The following is a 16141-nucleotide window of genomic DNA, read 5'->3' as shown; positions in this document are numbered from 1 at the left end:
CTCTCCCTGATTTCAAACCCTATCCACTGTCCTGTCTCTACATTAAAGACACAAAATAAATCTTCAGAATTAGCCACCAAGAGGAATAAATAATCGGCAGAAATCGTCCCAAAAATCAGTGAGTTCATCGATCTCTTGAGCTGAGCGTACACTAACCCTAACCCCGACTTTTGAACAAATGTAGTCTCTGACGCCGTGCTGTACAGCGTGAGGTCTCAGGCTGCGTCCGACAGTCAGTCAGTACAGAACAGTACGGCTGTGGTCGAGTGACATGTTTGCACATCGAGAGGGCGATAAAGGAAAGTGGAGTATTTATCCGCCTACTACCAAAAAGAGAACCAAAAAGAGAAAAGTCATGGAGGCCACACACACAGTGAAGCTCTCTGCGTTGTTAAATAGTGCAGCTCTCATTAAGTATTGATGAAGCAAAACTTTGTGAGTGGGGAAAACCGACGCCAACCAGCAGCCGCTCTGCTCGGCTCACCATGGAAACTGAACCCAGAGAGGCCATGAAAGGCTTTGTGACCAGGCTGAGTGTGTGTGTGTGTGTGTGTGTGTGTGTGTGTGTGTGTGTGTGTGTGTGTGTGTGTGTGTGTGTGTGTGTGTGTGTGTGTACTGTACGAGAGAAGAGGGAAACATTCTGTGTGTGTTTGGTTTTCAAACGTTCTTGGTTTTTTACGGGATCATTGTGGATAATTTCATTCAGACTTCTCTCCTCGGAGCAGCTTCTGCTCTTTAGAAATCTTTGGTTTGTTTTTGTTTTTTGCACTTTTATCGTCCTTTCTAAAAAAAATCTCTGCAGACTTGGCCGTTTTTTTCTCGGGTGAAACCATTTGAAATAAGCGCAACAGTTTAAATATTTAAGATAGCTGCAGGGGATTTAAAGTACAATTTGACCAAACGCTGCAGAGAAGTATGCATCCTATAAACCTGATATGAAAGTCAAATATTTGTTTTTTATGGCTTGTTAATGTTATTTTCTACTGTGTGCTTCTCTCTGCTCCTCTTATCTCAGCCCGTGTTGTCCAAAGAGAAACACATTTAGAAGTGTTCCGCTCTTATTCCGCGCTGGACATCAGGAATATAAGACACACCATCCCTCTTTAAAGTCCCAGGGTTCCACTTTGAGCTGCAGAATACGGCCGGAAAACTTGATCAGAGTGCAGCCGTGTGGAAAAGTTACCCAGCAGCAGCAGCGGTAAGAGAAATCAGGTGGCAGAGCAGAACCCAGTTACTCTTCCTCTGCTGCAGCCAGCGGCAGCAAGAGGAAACGGTGTCGAAGCGGTTCCTGCGCGCTCCACACGGCGGGGGGGAATCAATCCAACCGATCAAAAGTCCATTAAAGAAGCCGTGGAAGTGTGGAAGAGGAGAGGAGCCATCGTAACATGAAGTTTACCTGTTTGATAAAACAAACCGCCCCTCAGCCCTCCATCACTGCAGAAACTTTAAACTACCTCACAAGGACTTAGTCCAGGTCCTGGTCTTCAGAGAAACTTCTCACGCTGCCGTCTCAGCCGGGGACAAGAAACATCATCGTGTCTCTATAGAATCAAATAAAAAAGAAGAACTCTGACTGTTTACTGGAGCTGCGTGAGTCTAACGGTCAGGAACCTTTGAGGGTTTCCACGAGGGGATCAAAGTATTTACTCCAGTTGTATTTTTAAGTTTTTATCCCCCCGGTTACGAGGGACACGCCCCCTAAACACAAGATGAGGATTATTCACAGATATTTATGGTCTTGGTCTTGACTCGGTCTCAACCCCTAAAGTCTTGGTCTTGACTCGGTCTCAACCCCTAAAGTCTTGGTCTTGACTCGGTCTTGGTCTTGACTCAGTCTTGGTCTTGACTCAGTCTTGGTCTTGACTTGGTCTTGACTCTGTCTCATCCCCTAAATGTCTTGGTCTTGACTCGGTCTTGGTCTTGACTCAGTCTTGGTCTTGACTCAGTCTTGGTCTTGACTTGGTCTTGACTCGGTCTCATCCCCTAAATGTCTTGGTCTTGACTCGGTCTTGGTCTTGACTCAGTCTTGGTCTTGACTTGGTCTTGACTCAGTCTTGGTCTTGACTTGGTCTTGACTCTGTCTCATCCCCTAAATGTCTTGGTCTTGTCTCGGTCTCGCAGCATTCTGGTCTCGGGTATGTCTTGGTCTTGACTCGGTCTCAACCCCTAAATGTCTTGGTCTTGGTCTTGTCTTGGTCTTGACTTGGTCTTGGTCTTGTCTTGTCTTGGTCTTGTCTCGGTCTCGGAGCACTCTGGTCTCGGGTATGTCTTGGTCTTGGTCTTGACTCGGTCTCAACCCCTAAAGTCTTGGTCTTGACTTGGTCTTGGTCTTGGTCTAGACTTGGTCTTGTCTCACAGCACTCTGGTCTCGGGTATGTCTTGGTCTTGGTCTTGACTTGGTCTTGTCTCGGTCTCGCAGCACTCTGGTCTCGGGTATGTCTTGGTCTTGGTCTTGACTTGGTCTTGTCTTGCAGCACTCTGGTCTCGGGTATGTCTTGGTCTTGGTCTTGACTTGGTCTTGTCCTGGTCTTGCAGCACTCTGGTCTCGGGTATGTCTTGGTCTTGGTCTTGACTTGGTCTTGTCCTGGTCTCGCAGCACTCTGGTCTCGGGTATGTCTTGGTCTTGACTACAACATGACACCAGAAGAGATTTTACAAAATGACAGAAAGGTTTCTAACATTCTGTCTCTTCACTTTGAAACATTCCTTCACTCTCGTCTTTGTGATTGAGTTTTTCCTTCTGACTGTCTCAGATAACACGACTTCAAATCAAACTGCAGGAGAGGTGCAGCTCTAGCATGGACTAAATTTAGTTTTCTAATAAGTATGTAATGTGCAGGTGAGGATGTGCTCAGGTATGTGAAGCACCAGGATGTGCGTGTTCTCGCTAACATTTAATAAAATCTGAATGTGGAGCCCCGATGCCCCGAGGACAGGAGGGTCCGTGGATCCATTTCCTACTGCTGCCCTGTTTACTGGGAGATGTAATCAGATTCCAGCACGGCTTCCTTCCTGTAACCCCCCCCCCCGCCCCCAACCCACTCACCCCCTCACCCGTCCTATAACTCAACACAGCCTCCCCCCCGTCCCCAGAAACATGACATCCGAGCATCATTCAGCGCTGTGAGGAAAGGAGAGAGAGAGAGGGAGAGAGAGAGAGAGAGAGAGAGAGAGAGAGAGGGAGAGAGAGGGAGAGAGAGGGAGAGAGACAGAGAGGGAGAGAGAGAGGGAGAGAGAGGGAGAGGAAGAGGGAGAGGGAGAGAGAGAGGGAGGGTGGAAGAGCTGCATTCCTGCACACCACTGGCACCGCATCACACACACACACACACACACACACACACACACACACACACACACACACACACACACACACACACACACACACACACACACACACACACACACACACACACACACACACACACACACACACACACACACACACACACACACACACACACACACACACACACACACACACACACACAGTTTCTTATCTTCAGTCGTCACAGAACACACACTGGCATGAAGCAGAACGTGCCGGAACAACAGAGAAAAAGAGGACAGCAGGAAAAGTGAAACAGACCAAAGAGACGTCTCGTCACTTTGAACTGACAGATTCTGGATTCAGCTCTGGTCCCAGTTTGCTTAAACTTTCCCTTTTTTGAAAACGCGGCAATGTGACGTTTGTTTGTGCAAAACTGTGCTGATCAAAGCCGCACGAGGCCGAGTGAACTTTTGGAAGAAGATGCTTTGAAAGAAGAACGGGAGCAGCATGCCTTGAAGACGGAGAGAGAGAGAGAGAGAGAGAGACGACTTCATGTCGTATGAAAAACATCCTGCTGGACTTTCAGAAAAATACTTCTTTGTTTCAATCCAGACCCCCTTATTGAGGGGGAACTTTCCTTTTCATATATATTTAGTTATTGGTCGAAATGTTCAATAGCTACAAAACCTTTGGGATTTTTATTCAGTAGATCTACAGCAGCCTTTCCCAAACTTCAAACTGCTGCGGCCCACTTTGAAATACAAAATGACTCCGGGGCCCGTTATAAAATAAAAGTTTTGACTACAGCTCTCTCTTTCAGTTACTGTAAATTATATGATGTGACAAAATGATATTATGGCAAGATAGACACCAATGTTTACTGAACATTATGTCCATGAATAGTCATGACACGCCTTACTAATCACTTAAAGGGTTGACTCATGGTGAATCATCATTATTGTCATATTTCTTTGATTTTTTTAAATCGGTGGAGGTTTCTTTTCGCGGCCCGCCTGCAGTACCCACACGGCCCACCAGGGGGCCGCGGCAGTACCAACCACATGTCACAACACATTCCTACAGAGGAACCCAGAACGTCCACCAGGCGTCAGGCCGGAGTGTGGGCTCGAGCACGCAAGAGGTAGAGAGCGAGCAGGGACACAGGGAGGCGTCTGATTGGTTCAGCAGAATCTAAATCAGAATCGGGGTTTATTGCCGAGTACATTTACACATAAAGGAATTTGACATGGTGTATTGGTGCTAAACAATTAACAAGGAAATAAATCAGAACTAACAACAACTTAAATAATACAGAAAAAGAAGATATTACAATATATAAAATAGAATTTAAGAATGTAAAATATAAAAAACACAAAATGTCCAAAAGGTGAAATGTGAAGCTGTGCAGTGGACTATGAGAAAAAAGAGACCAGATTGTTACCTCGTGGCAGACATTGGTCCAGCACGGCTTCCCACGCTAACACAGCCGTGTCATGTTAGCTTTAAAGAAAACGTCAATCGATTCTTTGAAGAGAACAAATCGATTCTTGTTTCTTTCTTCTCTGCACTCAGTTCCCCCCCCCCAGTGTCAGCTTCTGCTTTGGAGGTTTATGAAAAATCTCTGTGTCACACCAATAAAGCAGCAAGTGAAAAAAAATAAAAGAAGGAGAAGTTGCAGTAGAAAACACACAAAGCGGCATTCTGGGAGTAAACACGACCGGCTTTATGAGCGTTTTGCTGCTGCAGTGAAACCAAAGTGTTCCTAAAGTTTTCTGCTTTTTAATGTCACACCAGAGAGAGAGAGAGAGAGAGAGAAACTACAACGCTGCTTTATTCCCCGACTGTGGGAGACTTTAGATGTGGCATCAATGAAAACAGCATGTCATCTGTAATGAAATCTGCACCAATCTTAATCCTCCATCTCTGCTCCAAGTTCAAATCCACACACAGCAGGCTGCAGGCGACGAGTCAAGAGGAAGCTCATAAACCTGCCCGACCTGTGTGACAACAACAACAACAAACCGCTGCTCAGGAGATTTCCCCGACAAACAAATACCGATCTTTCTTAGTAATGAGCGGCGAGTCACTGGGCGGGAAGGGGCTCGTAAGTATGTGGAGCCTGTGTGTGTGAGGTAAGACGATTTCACACCCCGGAGTGATGTCATCACTACTACAGGGGAAAAATAACAACAACAAACCAACGCCGCCATGCTGAATATTTTGGTGTTTTTTATCAGTGTTGGAATCAGAAATCATGTCGCTCACTGACTGGAGGATACAGGAAGTGAATGTGCCGTCATCAAGCGGTGGTTGGTGCGTTATTTCCAGTCCAAACAGCTGCTAACATCTCTTTGGATCAGCAACTCACGACGGCTAAAATCAAAACAGCAGCGCTCACATGAATATCTCTAGCTCTCTGAATTTGCTCTACAGCAGCGGTGTCCAAACTTTTTTTTCTTGCGGTCCAAAATTGTCGTGTTAGAATCGCTCGCGGGCCCACAGGTTTTGTTTTTTGAAAATATAGTTGAAAAAAATAGTAAGGCTTTGTAGATCAGAATCAAAAGGCTCGCTGAAGAAACCCTTTAATAAAAGAAATCAAATATTTTGTTTTTTTCTCAGAATCAAGTCTGTAACGTGGTTCATGTTTTTGGTCATTAAATGGTTAAACAACAGTCCGCTTGTTTGAAAAAACTTTGCTTACGTTTTTTTTTCATAATTTACAAAAAAATGTGGAAAATAGTAAAAAGCTGTAGATTTAAAAAAAAAAACAACAACAACATGTTACTGAACATTTTCTATTTTATGAATATTGTTCAGCCCTTGTTAACATGAAAAATAAAAATAAGATAATGTGCCGATCTTAATCAATAAAATCTTCTGATTCTTCATTTGAAGTCACGGGCCGCAAAAAATCCCCTCAAGGGCCGCAAATGGCCCTCGGGCCGCACTTTGGACACCCCTGCTCTACAGTTTATGTCTATTTATTTATCCTCTCCTTATCTTAAACGTTTCCTTTCAGAAGCCTCCTGCGGACCGGTGTTGAGAACTAGCTTTGTTAAAACACTTAAACAATGCGTCTGGTTGGTCCGATGTGTCGTGACGTCCATGTCAAATAAAGTCTGTTATTATTATTCTTCTAAGATCTCGGGGTGGAGAATGTCATGCACTGCACTGCAAGCTGTCGTCTTGAACATGTTGAAGTGGGATTGGAGAGCTTGTCGGGCCATGTTCACAGGGACACTGTGGTTCACTTAATAACACGCTCCCGTCTGCCACCACAAACGTCCCAACAGAACTCCTCTTTGTCTAACTTTAGAACTTTTTTTTTTTTTTTTTTTTGAGCAGCTTCCATGTATGAATGTGCGCGTCAGTCAGTCTGTCCGATGATGATGATGAACCAGGTCGTGGCTGGAAAAAGAAAGCTGCACGCTCAGCCCACTTTTAATAGACTCTGCAGGCTTAGCCGGGTGTTAAAAAGAGACCTTTAGCTGTTAGCTCCGCGGCTAAGCTAACCGTGCTCCAACAGATGGAGGCCAGATGAGACTTGAGAGAAGAGGAGGTAATTATCCTGCACCACACCCAGACACTGTGCCCGGCAGGCCACCTCGATGACATCACTCTTCCTCTGACAGCGTGTGTGTGTGTGTGTGTGTGTGTGTGTGTGTGTGTGTGTGTGTGTGTGTGTGTGTGTGTGTGTGTGTGTGTGTGTGTGTGTACACGTGCTGGAGTAAGCAGAGGACAGGTGAACAGATTGGATTCATGCCTCCTGAACGCTCCTTAAACCTCCTGCCTGCAAGTTCAGAGGTTGAAAAGTTTGACGCTTTTTACTGAGAAAATAAAATGGATCCTGTGATGTCTGTTCATTTAAGAGTGGCTGTTGACTTATTTTAGGTAACAGGTTGGTAATAGAGAAGAGAAAACACACTTTAAGTCTCTGAAAAAACGACTCATAAGTTGCAATAAGTTGAACATCGTGGACATACAGGGATCACAGAAACCACACAGGTTAATATATACACATCATAAAAGCTGCACAAAGACATAAATACATAGAATATATGAGTCCAATGGAAGTCATCATGATAGACCAGCGTGAGATAAGAGACACAAAGTCCAAAAGTCAATCGTATAGACTTCTACATTTCACTTATCAGACGCTTTTATCCAAAGCGACGTACATCAGAGAGTAAGAACAACACAAGCAAGGATCTAGAAAAAAGGGAACAATGTCAGTAAGAGCAAACGATCAGCTTTGAGTCTGATTGGACACACAGGTGCTGACAGGAAGTGACCAGAGGCAAAGCACAACATTGAGGGCAGTTCTTGAGAGCTCTAATCAGTATAGAAACCATCTTATAAGTCGTCGTTATCAAACAAAAACCATCGTCATTACCATCATCATCATCAATAATATGGAGACCATCATCATTAAGTTAGTAGGTATTCATGAAAGAGCTGGGTCTTTAGCTTTTTCTTAAAGGTGCAGAGGGACTCATTCCACCACCGGGGGGGCGACAGAGGAGAAGAGTCTAGTCAGAGACTTAGGACCCTGTTGTGAAGGTTGGATCAGACGCCTTCCATTGGCAGAGGGTAGAGGGTTTTTGCGATGTGATCTCGTGCAACTTTTTGGCCAAGACAAAAGCATCATCAGGCCACAGTCGGCCTACGTCGCCGCTACATGTGTCAGCGCCTTTAGTGGAATTTCAACAATGCCTACAGGCTTATTTAGAAACCTAAAGTCAGTTTGACGCCTTGAGATTGTCCTGACGGCTGCCCCCCCCCCTTCATCTTGATTTCTGGAGCCAGAGGAGACCATATTTGGAGGAGCGGTTTGTTTTAATATCCTGGGTTTCATTTATAGAGATCTATTCTTATTTCTCATTGGCTGTTTGCCAAGGGACGAGTCCTATCCTCGGTGTTTTTAGCTCTGGTTTTTGTGAGGGAAAAGTCCAGCGAGGCCTCACAGGGAGAAGCTCACATAAAGAGGAACACATTAACTAGATACTTTCTCTTAATATCAAACTGTGGCTGACACTCTGAGCTGCTGCTTGTTGACAGAGACTGTGACTCATTACTGACGGCCTGTCTTTATACAACACCTATAAAAGCTCACATGGCTCATGTGTCTCTTCCTCATTCCTCATGACCCTCCTCTCCTCCCTCTTTTATCACTCGGTTTAACACCCACAGTGGTGGAATGAACTTCCAAACTCCATGTGATCTGCAGAGTCCCTCTGCACCTTTAAGAAAAAGCTAAAGACCCAGCTCTTTCATGAATACCTACTAACTTAATGATGATGGTCTCCATATTATTGATGATGATGATGGTAATGACGATGGTTTTTGTTTGATAACGACGACTTATAAGATGGTTTCTATACTGATTAGAGCTCTCAAGAACTGCCCTCAATGTTGTGCTTTGCCTCTGGTCACTTCCTGTCAGCACCTGTGTGTCCAATCAGACTCAAAGCTGATCGTTTGCTCTTACTGACATTGTTCCCTTTTTTCTAGATCCTTGCTTGTGTTGTTCTTACTCTCTGATGTACGTCTCTTTGGAGAAAAGAGTCTGCTAAGTGAATTGTAGAATTGTACACATCAGCAGACGAGCTGGGAGTCACATAATGTCGTACTATTATTAGCAGATACAATAATATAATGACCGAGTTGCAAACAGACCCTTCTAATCAAGTTAACATCAATATGATCGTCACGCTCAGCAGCCTGGAGCGATGTACAGATGTTGTGATCAGACGGAGCAGAAGATCATGGAGGTCTGAAACCCTTTTTTTCACATCTGCACTCCTGAAAATATCTCGATCATTTCAGAGGTAAGACGCAGGAGTAGCAGTGAGTCTACATAAGAAATAACCAACCAGCGACTTGATTGGTATTTTAGATTTTTTTGCCAAGTAGTGCAAGAACAAAGAAATAACACAAAGCTGTACATATAGGATTTCAAAATAAAAGCCCTGAACCCACCAAAAATAGATTCTCCTTCTAATCAGTGACCATAATCAGCAAATGGATTGTGTCATCATAATCCCGGTCGAGCTGCCGTCCCCTTCCTATGATCGCAAAAACACTCTGAGAACAGATCAGAAGAGCAGCACAGAGACGGCTCTGGTTCTCTTCTTTTTCTCTTCTCTGGAGTAAATCATCAGTCCTCGTTAAGAGGAAGCTGACCCCGCCCTGCTCCCGGCCTGAGGCTGTGTGTGTGTGTGTGTGTGTGTGTGTGTTCTGGTTAGTGTGTGTTGTCAGGGGGTAATTAAGGCAATTATCTCAGGATATCAACATCATCAAGCATCTCCAGGGGAGCGGGAGGGGGGAGGGGGGGGGGGTCTATCAAAGGTTGATATCAATGATTAAACACATATGAAGGCGATGGCTGAGGACAAACGAAGCACATATGACAAATTTAGACCAATCAGAAACCTCCAGTCTTTAAAAAATGAAGCCAATGTGGAAGTGCAAAATCCTGCAGTTCATCGAGTGTCCACTAGAGGCTGGCTGCAGGAACACAGGAAGTCACATACACATGACTGGAAAATAAGCCTTTTACAGCAGAAATAAACATGTTTATGTTTATGTACATGTCTGTTTTGATTTTATGAACGATACGTGATTGACAGGTGGGCGGGATCTAACGGTTCGTCAAGAGGCTTAAACCCCGCCTCTTGTTGATTTTATTCGACATTTAACAGAAAGTCCTAAAAACAGGAAGACAAATCAACTACTTTCACAAAGTTTTTTTTAACACAACAACGATTTTTGTTATGTAACGCACAAGGGCCTTTGGGACACACACACACACACACACACACACACACACACACACACACACACACACACACACACACACACACACACACACACACACACACACACACACACACACACACACACACACACACTCCAACAGAGGGAGCAGCAGTGACTGCATAGACCACCAGGCTGCTCGTGGGCTTTTTTTTCCTGCTCATCAATCACGCTTTCCTCCATTTTCATCACCCACAATCAATCAGATCAAGCACCTGACCTCTGCTCACACGCACACACACACACACACACACACACACACACACACACACACACACACACACACACACACACACACACACACACACACACACACACACACACACACACACACACACACACACACACACACACACACACACACACACACACACACACACACACACACACACACACACACACACACACACACACACACACATACTGTATTGCACACAAACACACACACCTGTTTTTGTGTACGTGTGTGTGAGGTCGGCAGAGTGTGCAAAAGAAAAAGGCAGTAATCGGGTTAAAGCTCTCAGCGCTCCCCTCCGCCGGCTTAATCCAATCGCCTTCCAGTAAACGCCCTCACATGCGCTGGGTTGGCCTGGTAACCCAGTCCTAGCCCCCCTGGTGTACACATCCACACCCTCACAGCCCTCTCTCTCTCTCACACACACACACACACACACTGCCTGTATGTCTTTGGGGCGCCCGGCACAGAGAGAGTTAACGCTGCTGCCTCCTGTTCAAACCTGATAAGTGAAGCGAGAGGGGAGGAGGTCTGATATCAAAAGAGAAAACACCTCGCTCACATGTCGGCCTCTTCTGTCGTTGACGATGTATTTGTCAAAGTACCAACACTGTGTGGGATCTCTTTGGACTGAGATGCATCCTGTGTCCTCTTTTCCAGATGTTTTACGGCCTCTGTTCAGTTAAGTGAGCAACAGTTTCCAGCTGTAGCTCCTTCAAGCGACCAGGGGGAGGTATTCCACATTCTGCCACTAGGGGGGTGTTGAACTAAATGGAACTTTGATGCATTGCAATGCCACGCCATGCAGACGTGAACAAACCTGCATCCATGCAGTGACACCGTTATTGTATACTGACTTTACTTTGCAAAGAACCAGGGCGACTAGGACCGGACGGCCGGCGGTCTCCTTGGTGAGTCGGGGCCTTCATATGGCGGCAGAAGCTCAGTCTGCAGGGATTTGGGCTGGGAACCGGAGGGTCGTCGGTTCAAGTCCCGGTGCGGACCAAATATGGAAGTTAAAAAGTAAATCTTAAATCTTAAAAATCTTATATGTTTAGGCCGCCTCCCCCTCTCATGCAACAGTTGCCAAACATCAACCGCACGGCGTTTCTCTCTGCAACAAACTTGACTCTAAACGTCCCTGAAGTCCGAGTAAACACGGTCGCTTAAAGAGAAAGAGAAAGCAATGTTACATAACAGGATCTGCCTCAGAATGATTGAGTTCAGATCGGGATCTTTTTTTTTGTGTGATGCATGAGAGCGAGGAAGCTGCACGATGATGTGATTTTACACGTTTTCACTTCATGAGGAGAAAAAGCCTCATGATGCACATTACAGGCTCAGAGGAAACACGGGACACCCCCCCCCCCCATCCCCCTGACGTGAAAACCATCAAACCACCTCCTGCTGCAGAGTGTGTGTGTGTGTGTGTGTGTGTGTGTGTGTGTGTGTGTGTGTGTGTATTACACGCATGTATGACGGTGTGAGACATTAACAGAATATACTGCAGTCTGGCCTCGCTGGATGACTCACACTGAGCCGACATGTGAGGCCGTGCCATTACAGACACACTGACATGCAGCGCACACACACACACACACACACACACACACACACACACTCCCACACATAAAGTATATACTGTAGATGGAGCTGATGGAGTGCACGCCCCTCTACATCTGCCCTCCCATCATGCCTTGCGGTTGTGATTGATGAGTGATGGGGTGCTGAGGGTTGCAGCACTTGCTCTCTGCGCCGTATGTTTCTGCTGCAGGGTGGGGGGGCGGGGGGGGAGCAGGATGAAGGTGCAGAGGAAGGCAGGGGGAGCAGAGTCACACCACATATTGAACACTTGGAAGAATGCAAGAGTTCTGCAAAAGAGAGCATCCAGGTCCCTCTGACCCTCCTCTGAAATCCTCGTCCCACATGAAGCACTCACACAAAAAATAAGAAGCTAAATGCAAAAAGTTATCTTCAAAAACACACGGAGGGAGCTCTCCAAAGCTGCACCTGCAAACCCCCAAAACTAATCCAGCATCTTAAAAGTCAAACCCGTCTGTGGATTCCACCAAACAGAAACACATTTCTGATCCATAAAAGACTCTGACAGTAAAGAATGGACCTGAAACATTCAGGAAGAGAGAGAGTTAAGGAGTGGAAATGTTTAAGGAAGAGGTACTTACTCATGGTGGGAGTCCAGGGGTGGGGGGGCAGGGCGAGGCCCGGGTGGGGCGGGGCTTTGGACAGGTGAGGTTATTCTCCGCTGGGTCTCTCCTCGAGGCACTCATGACCTGAGGAGGGGGAATTCAAAATAAATAAACAAAAACAACATCTATACACTCCAGGAATGTTGCTGTATGCATGTCGTCGTTGCCCCCCCCCCCCCCCCCCCTTCCCCTCAAACATTTCCTGTCTCCCTTCAGATGTGATAAAGGCAAAAGTCCCCAAAACACAATTGGAGAGTCTTTGACAGCTTGATGAACTTTGGGGATGTAGATATGAATGTTTGTTCCACTCAAACACAAACATGAACAGAAGAATCAGAGGAGAACATGTTTCACTCTTAACCCTCCTTATGATCGCTATCAGACAAAATAAGACAAATCTATCCAACATGATGGGAAGTTCTGGACCTCACTCTGATATTTTACAGACTAAACAATAAACTAGATGGAAAAATCAACGATCAAATGGATAGAAAACTATCTTTCTAAGTTACACAGATTTATTCATAACATGCCACTAAGAGGGACCGACACACAGCTGATTAAAGATGAGGCCCCGCTCCTTAACATCTCCACTGGCATGAAAATGGAAGGGCACAGGGGCGAGGGAAACGAGCAGCCTTGTTTGCATTTGCGTGTGTGTGTGTGTGTGTGTGTGTGTGTGTGTGTGTGTGTGTGTGTGTGTGTGTGTGTGTGTGTGTGTGTGTGTGTGTGTACCCCTCCAAATGAGCCCGGTCGTTGGGCTAAATAACAGTAATCTGATGATGGCGAGCAGTAATAATGGGTAATTTGATCGCTCTGCAGATGCCTGCTGGATGAAGGAGAGAGAGGAGGAGGGAGGGGCAGGAAGAGGGTAAATGATGCAGGTGATGTAGAAATCAAGCCCCCCCCCCCCCCCCCCCTCTTCCTTTATGTTGCCACGGCTGCTGCAGATGCCGGTAGGATTCGATATCCTCCTCGGGGGGCTGCGAGGGGAAAGCAGCAGCGGTCAGCAGAAAGCCGGAGCAGCAGCAGCAGCAGAGCAGAGAGGCGTTTCGTTCTTAAGGTGGAATTAGAGCTTTTTTTTTTACCGCCTTGAGGCCTTCATTATCTCCATGATTATCACTTGAGTTGAAACAGTCAGAAAACTATGGAGCGGAGTTAAAGTGCAGCTGCAGCTCGTTTTGTGGACGCAGAAAACAGACGGAAAGATTCAATAAGTTGAATCAAACACATTATTTAAGTCTCTAAGTGGGTTTTTAAAGACCTTAAAGAGCACTGTGAGCCCTGTGAGAAACCGCTATTAGCTTGGAGGCTAAAAGGTGTGGGATTAGATGATCGGCCATATGTCCACCTGTGAAGCTAACGCAGCGTTACTGAGGAGCTGGGGTCGGTTTACCAGGCAGCGACTGTTCACACGGACGGGGATGATCTCAGAATAGAAGTGCTCCTTTTATTATCACTCAGTTAGATTGTTTAAAATCTACATCTGTGCTCGGAGCGGACGCAAACAAAAAAGAAGAAAAGGTGCAGCGCGTTTTTTTTTTCCCCCAGGCGGACGCTTTCTTCTGTGAACGCTCTCTACTGCCTGCTGAAAAAGAAAAAAATCGCTTGGTGGAACCGGGGCCTCATGCAGCAGCAGTCTTTGACTGGCGTTTCCACGGCAACGATAAACATGCATTCAAATTTCTCTGGGTTTGATTGAGAGCTTGTTCGGAGACACTTGACATTTCATTCATTAAAATGATGAAAAAGTTGAATTTGCAGAAATGATCAGCAGATTGCTTCCAGATGTTCAGCGTCTGCTTAAAATATGATAATCCTCACATTCAGTTCTGCTTAAACTCCAGAATATTTCTGCAGCGGTAGATTCAGAAAATATAGAAAAACCAATCTGAGGAAGCTGAGTGTGTCCTCTGCACACACACACACACACACACACACACACACACACACACACACACACACACACACACACACACACACTCTCTTTTGTTCTCTTCTGTGAAGTCAGCAGGCCGGCGGCTGAGAGGGAGGATGTGTAACTGCTGCTGTGGTGTGTCCATGAGTTACAGTGTAACCTCAGCCTGGGTTAGAGAGCTCTGTGAAGTGTGTTAACTACACGCTGACACGACACACACATACACACATACACACACACACACACACACACACACACACACACACACACACACACACACACACACACACACACACACACACACACACACACACACACACACACACACACACACACACACACACACACACACACACACACACACACACACACACACACAGCAGGCAGCTGGTGGCAGATTTACTCTAAATTATCTCCATCAGCCTCCGTGAAAGCGTAAGTGCCAAAACAGGCCGAGTGTTTGTTGGACATGAGGTTAGTTACATCTGATGCAGGGTCACGAGCCAGCGCAGCTCACACACACAGGCAGGAGGACGGTTCAGCATCTGCTGTGTGTGTGTGTGTGTGTGTGTGTGTGTTGTGTGTTGTGTGTTGTGTGTTGCTGCTCTGAAGCTGGGCATTAAAAGAGAGAGTGCTGGACGGAGCCAGGATCAACGGCCAATAAAAACAATGCCAAGGCCTGGACAGCAGTGAGGGAATGCAGATACCCCGCGTGTGTGTGTGTGTGTGTGTGTGTGTGTGTGTGTGTGTGTGTGTCTGGTATGTGTGTGGGCTGCCTGCCTTGGGTAGTCAGTTGAAATCTGCTGCTCTGGACTGGAATCCTTTGCAGACCTCAGCTGACCTGCACATTCAGACACACTTCAGTGAGCTTTAAGAAAAGCAGTCTGAGACCTGCGCTGCCTTTTTTTAATATCAAATAAACACTTTAGAGATTCAGGGGGAATAAAGAAGCGGATTATCTTTCATGCTGAGAGTAAGATAGGAGGTTGGATACCGCAGATTTAAAGCTGCAGCTGACAGCAGGTTCTCCAAGCTGGGCACAGGAAAAAATGAAAACAGTGGTGGATAACTAGGGTGCACGAGATCGACTTTTATTGAAGTCCCACTCGATATTCTGTTATTCAGAGGAGTCCAGAATCAGCTGTTGAGCTCTTTTGGTTGTTGTTTTCATTCTCATTGCAGTTTTTATTCGTCTTTTAGAAGTTGTTGCAGACTCCCAAGTATTTGTTTCTTCTCTTTTTTTTGTTGTTGTTTTGCATCACTAAATTGATTTTTAGAATTCCTGTTTTGTGTCATTTTTGGACTTTCTGGTTTTCCAGCAAAAAGTTAGAAACGCGACGTGATAGAAGAGGAATCAAAGTCATAAAACAATGGACGTTACTTTGATGCAACTTCTTCTTGTTTTTTGGTTGAGTGGCTGCAGGTATCTGTACGTGTGATCAGACAGGAAACAAGAAGCCGAGAAGCCGAGGGACACAGACGGAGAGAGAAACGGTTAAAAGTCTCTGTTGCTATGTTACGGACTCTCTCTGTCTGACAGATCCTGCTGTTGAGTTCAGAACGCCACCTGATGATGTGCAGCGTGACAATAGAGCAACAAGAAAACACACACTCTCTCTCTCTCTCTCACACACACACACACACACACACACACACTGACTCTGTGCAGAGGCTGTGCAGACGCTGAGATCGAGACA

The 16141-nt window shown here is 45.8% G+C and overlaps 1 protein-coding gene across 1 annotated transcript in view; it reads right to left on the bottom strand.

Annotated features, from left to right (window-relative positions):
• usp6nl (USP6 N-terminal like) overlaps positions 1 to 16141 on the bottom strand; it is a 71810-nt gene that overhangs the window by 51956 nt on the left and 3713 nt on the right. The window contains exon 2 of the mRNA XM_061030361.1: positions 12503 to 12610. Coding sequence (XP_060886344.1) covers positions 12503 to 12506 — 4 coding nt within the window. The 5' untranslated portion in view covers positions 12507 to 12610. The remainder of the gene's footprint in view (positions 1 to 12502; positions 12611 to 16141) is intronic.

The sequence above is a fragment of the Labrus mixtus genome, chromosome 22 (assembly GCF_963584025.1).
Source record: "Labrus mixtus chromosome 22, fLabMix1.1, whole genome shotgun sequence".
NCBI lineage: Eukaryota > Metazoa > Chordata > Actinopteri > Labriformes > Labridae > Labrus > Labrus mixtus.
Note: the sequence above shows the minus strand (reverse complement) of the source record. Positions and strands in the feature narration are given on the sequence as shown.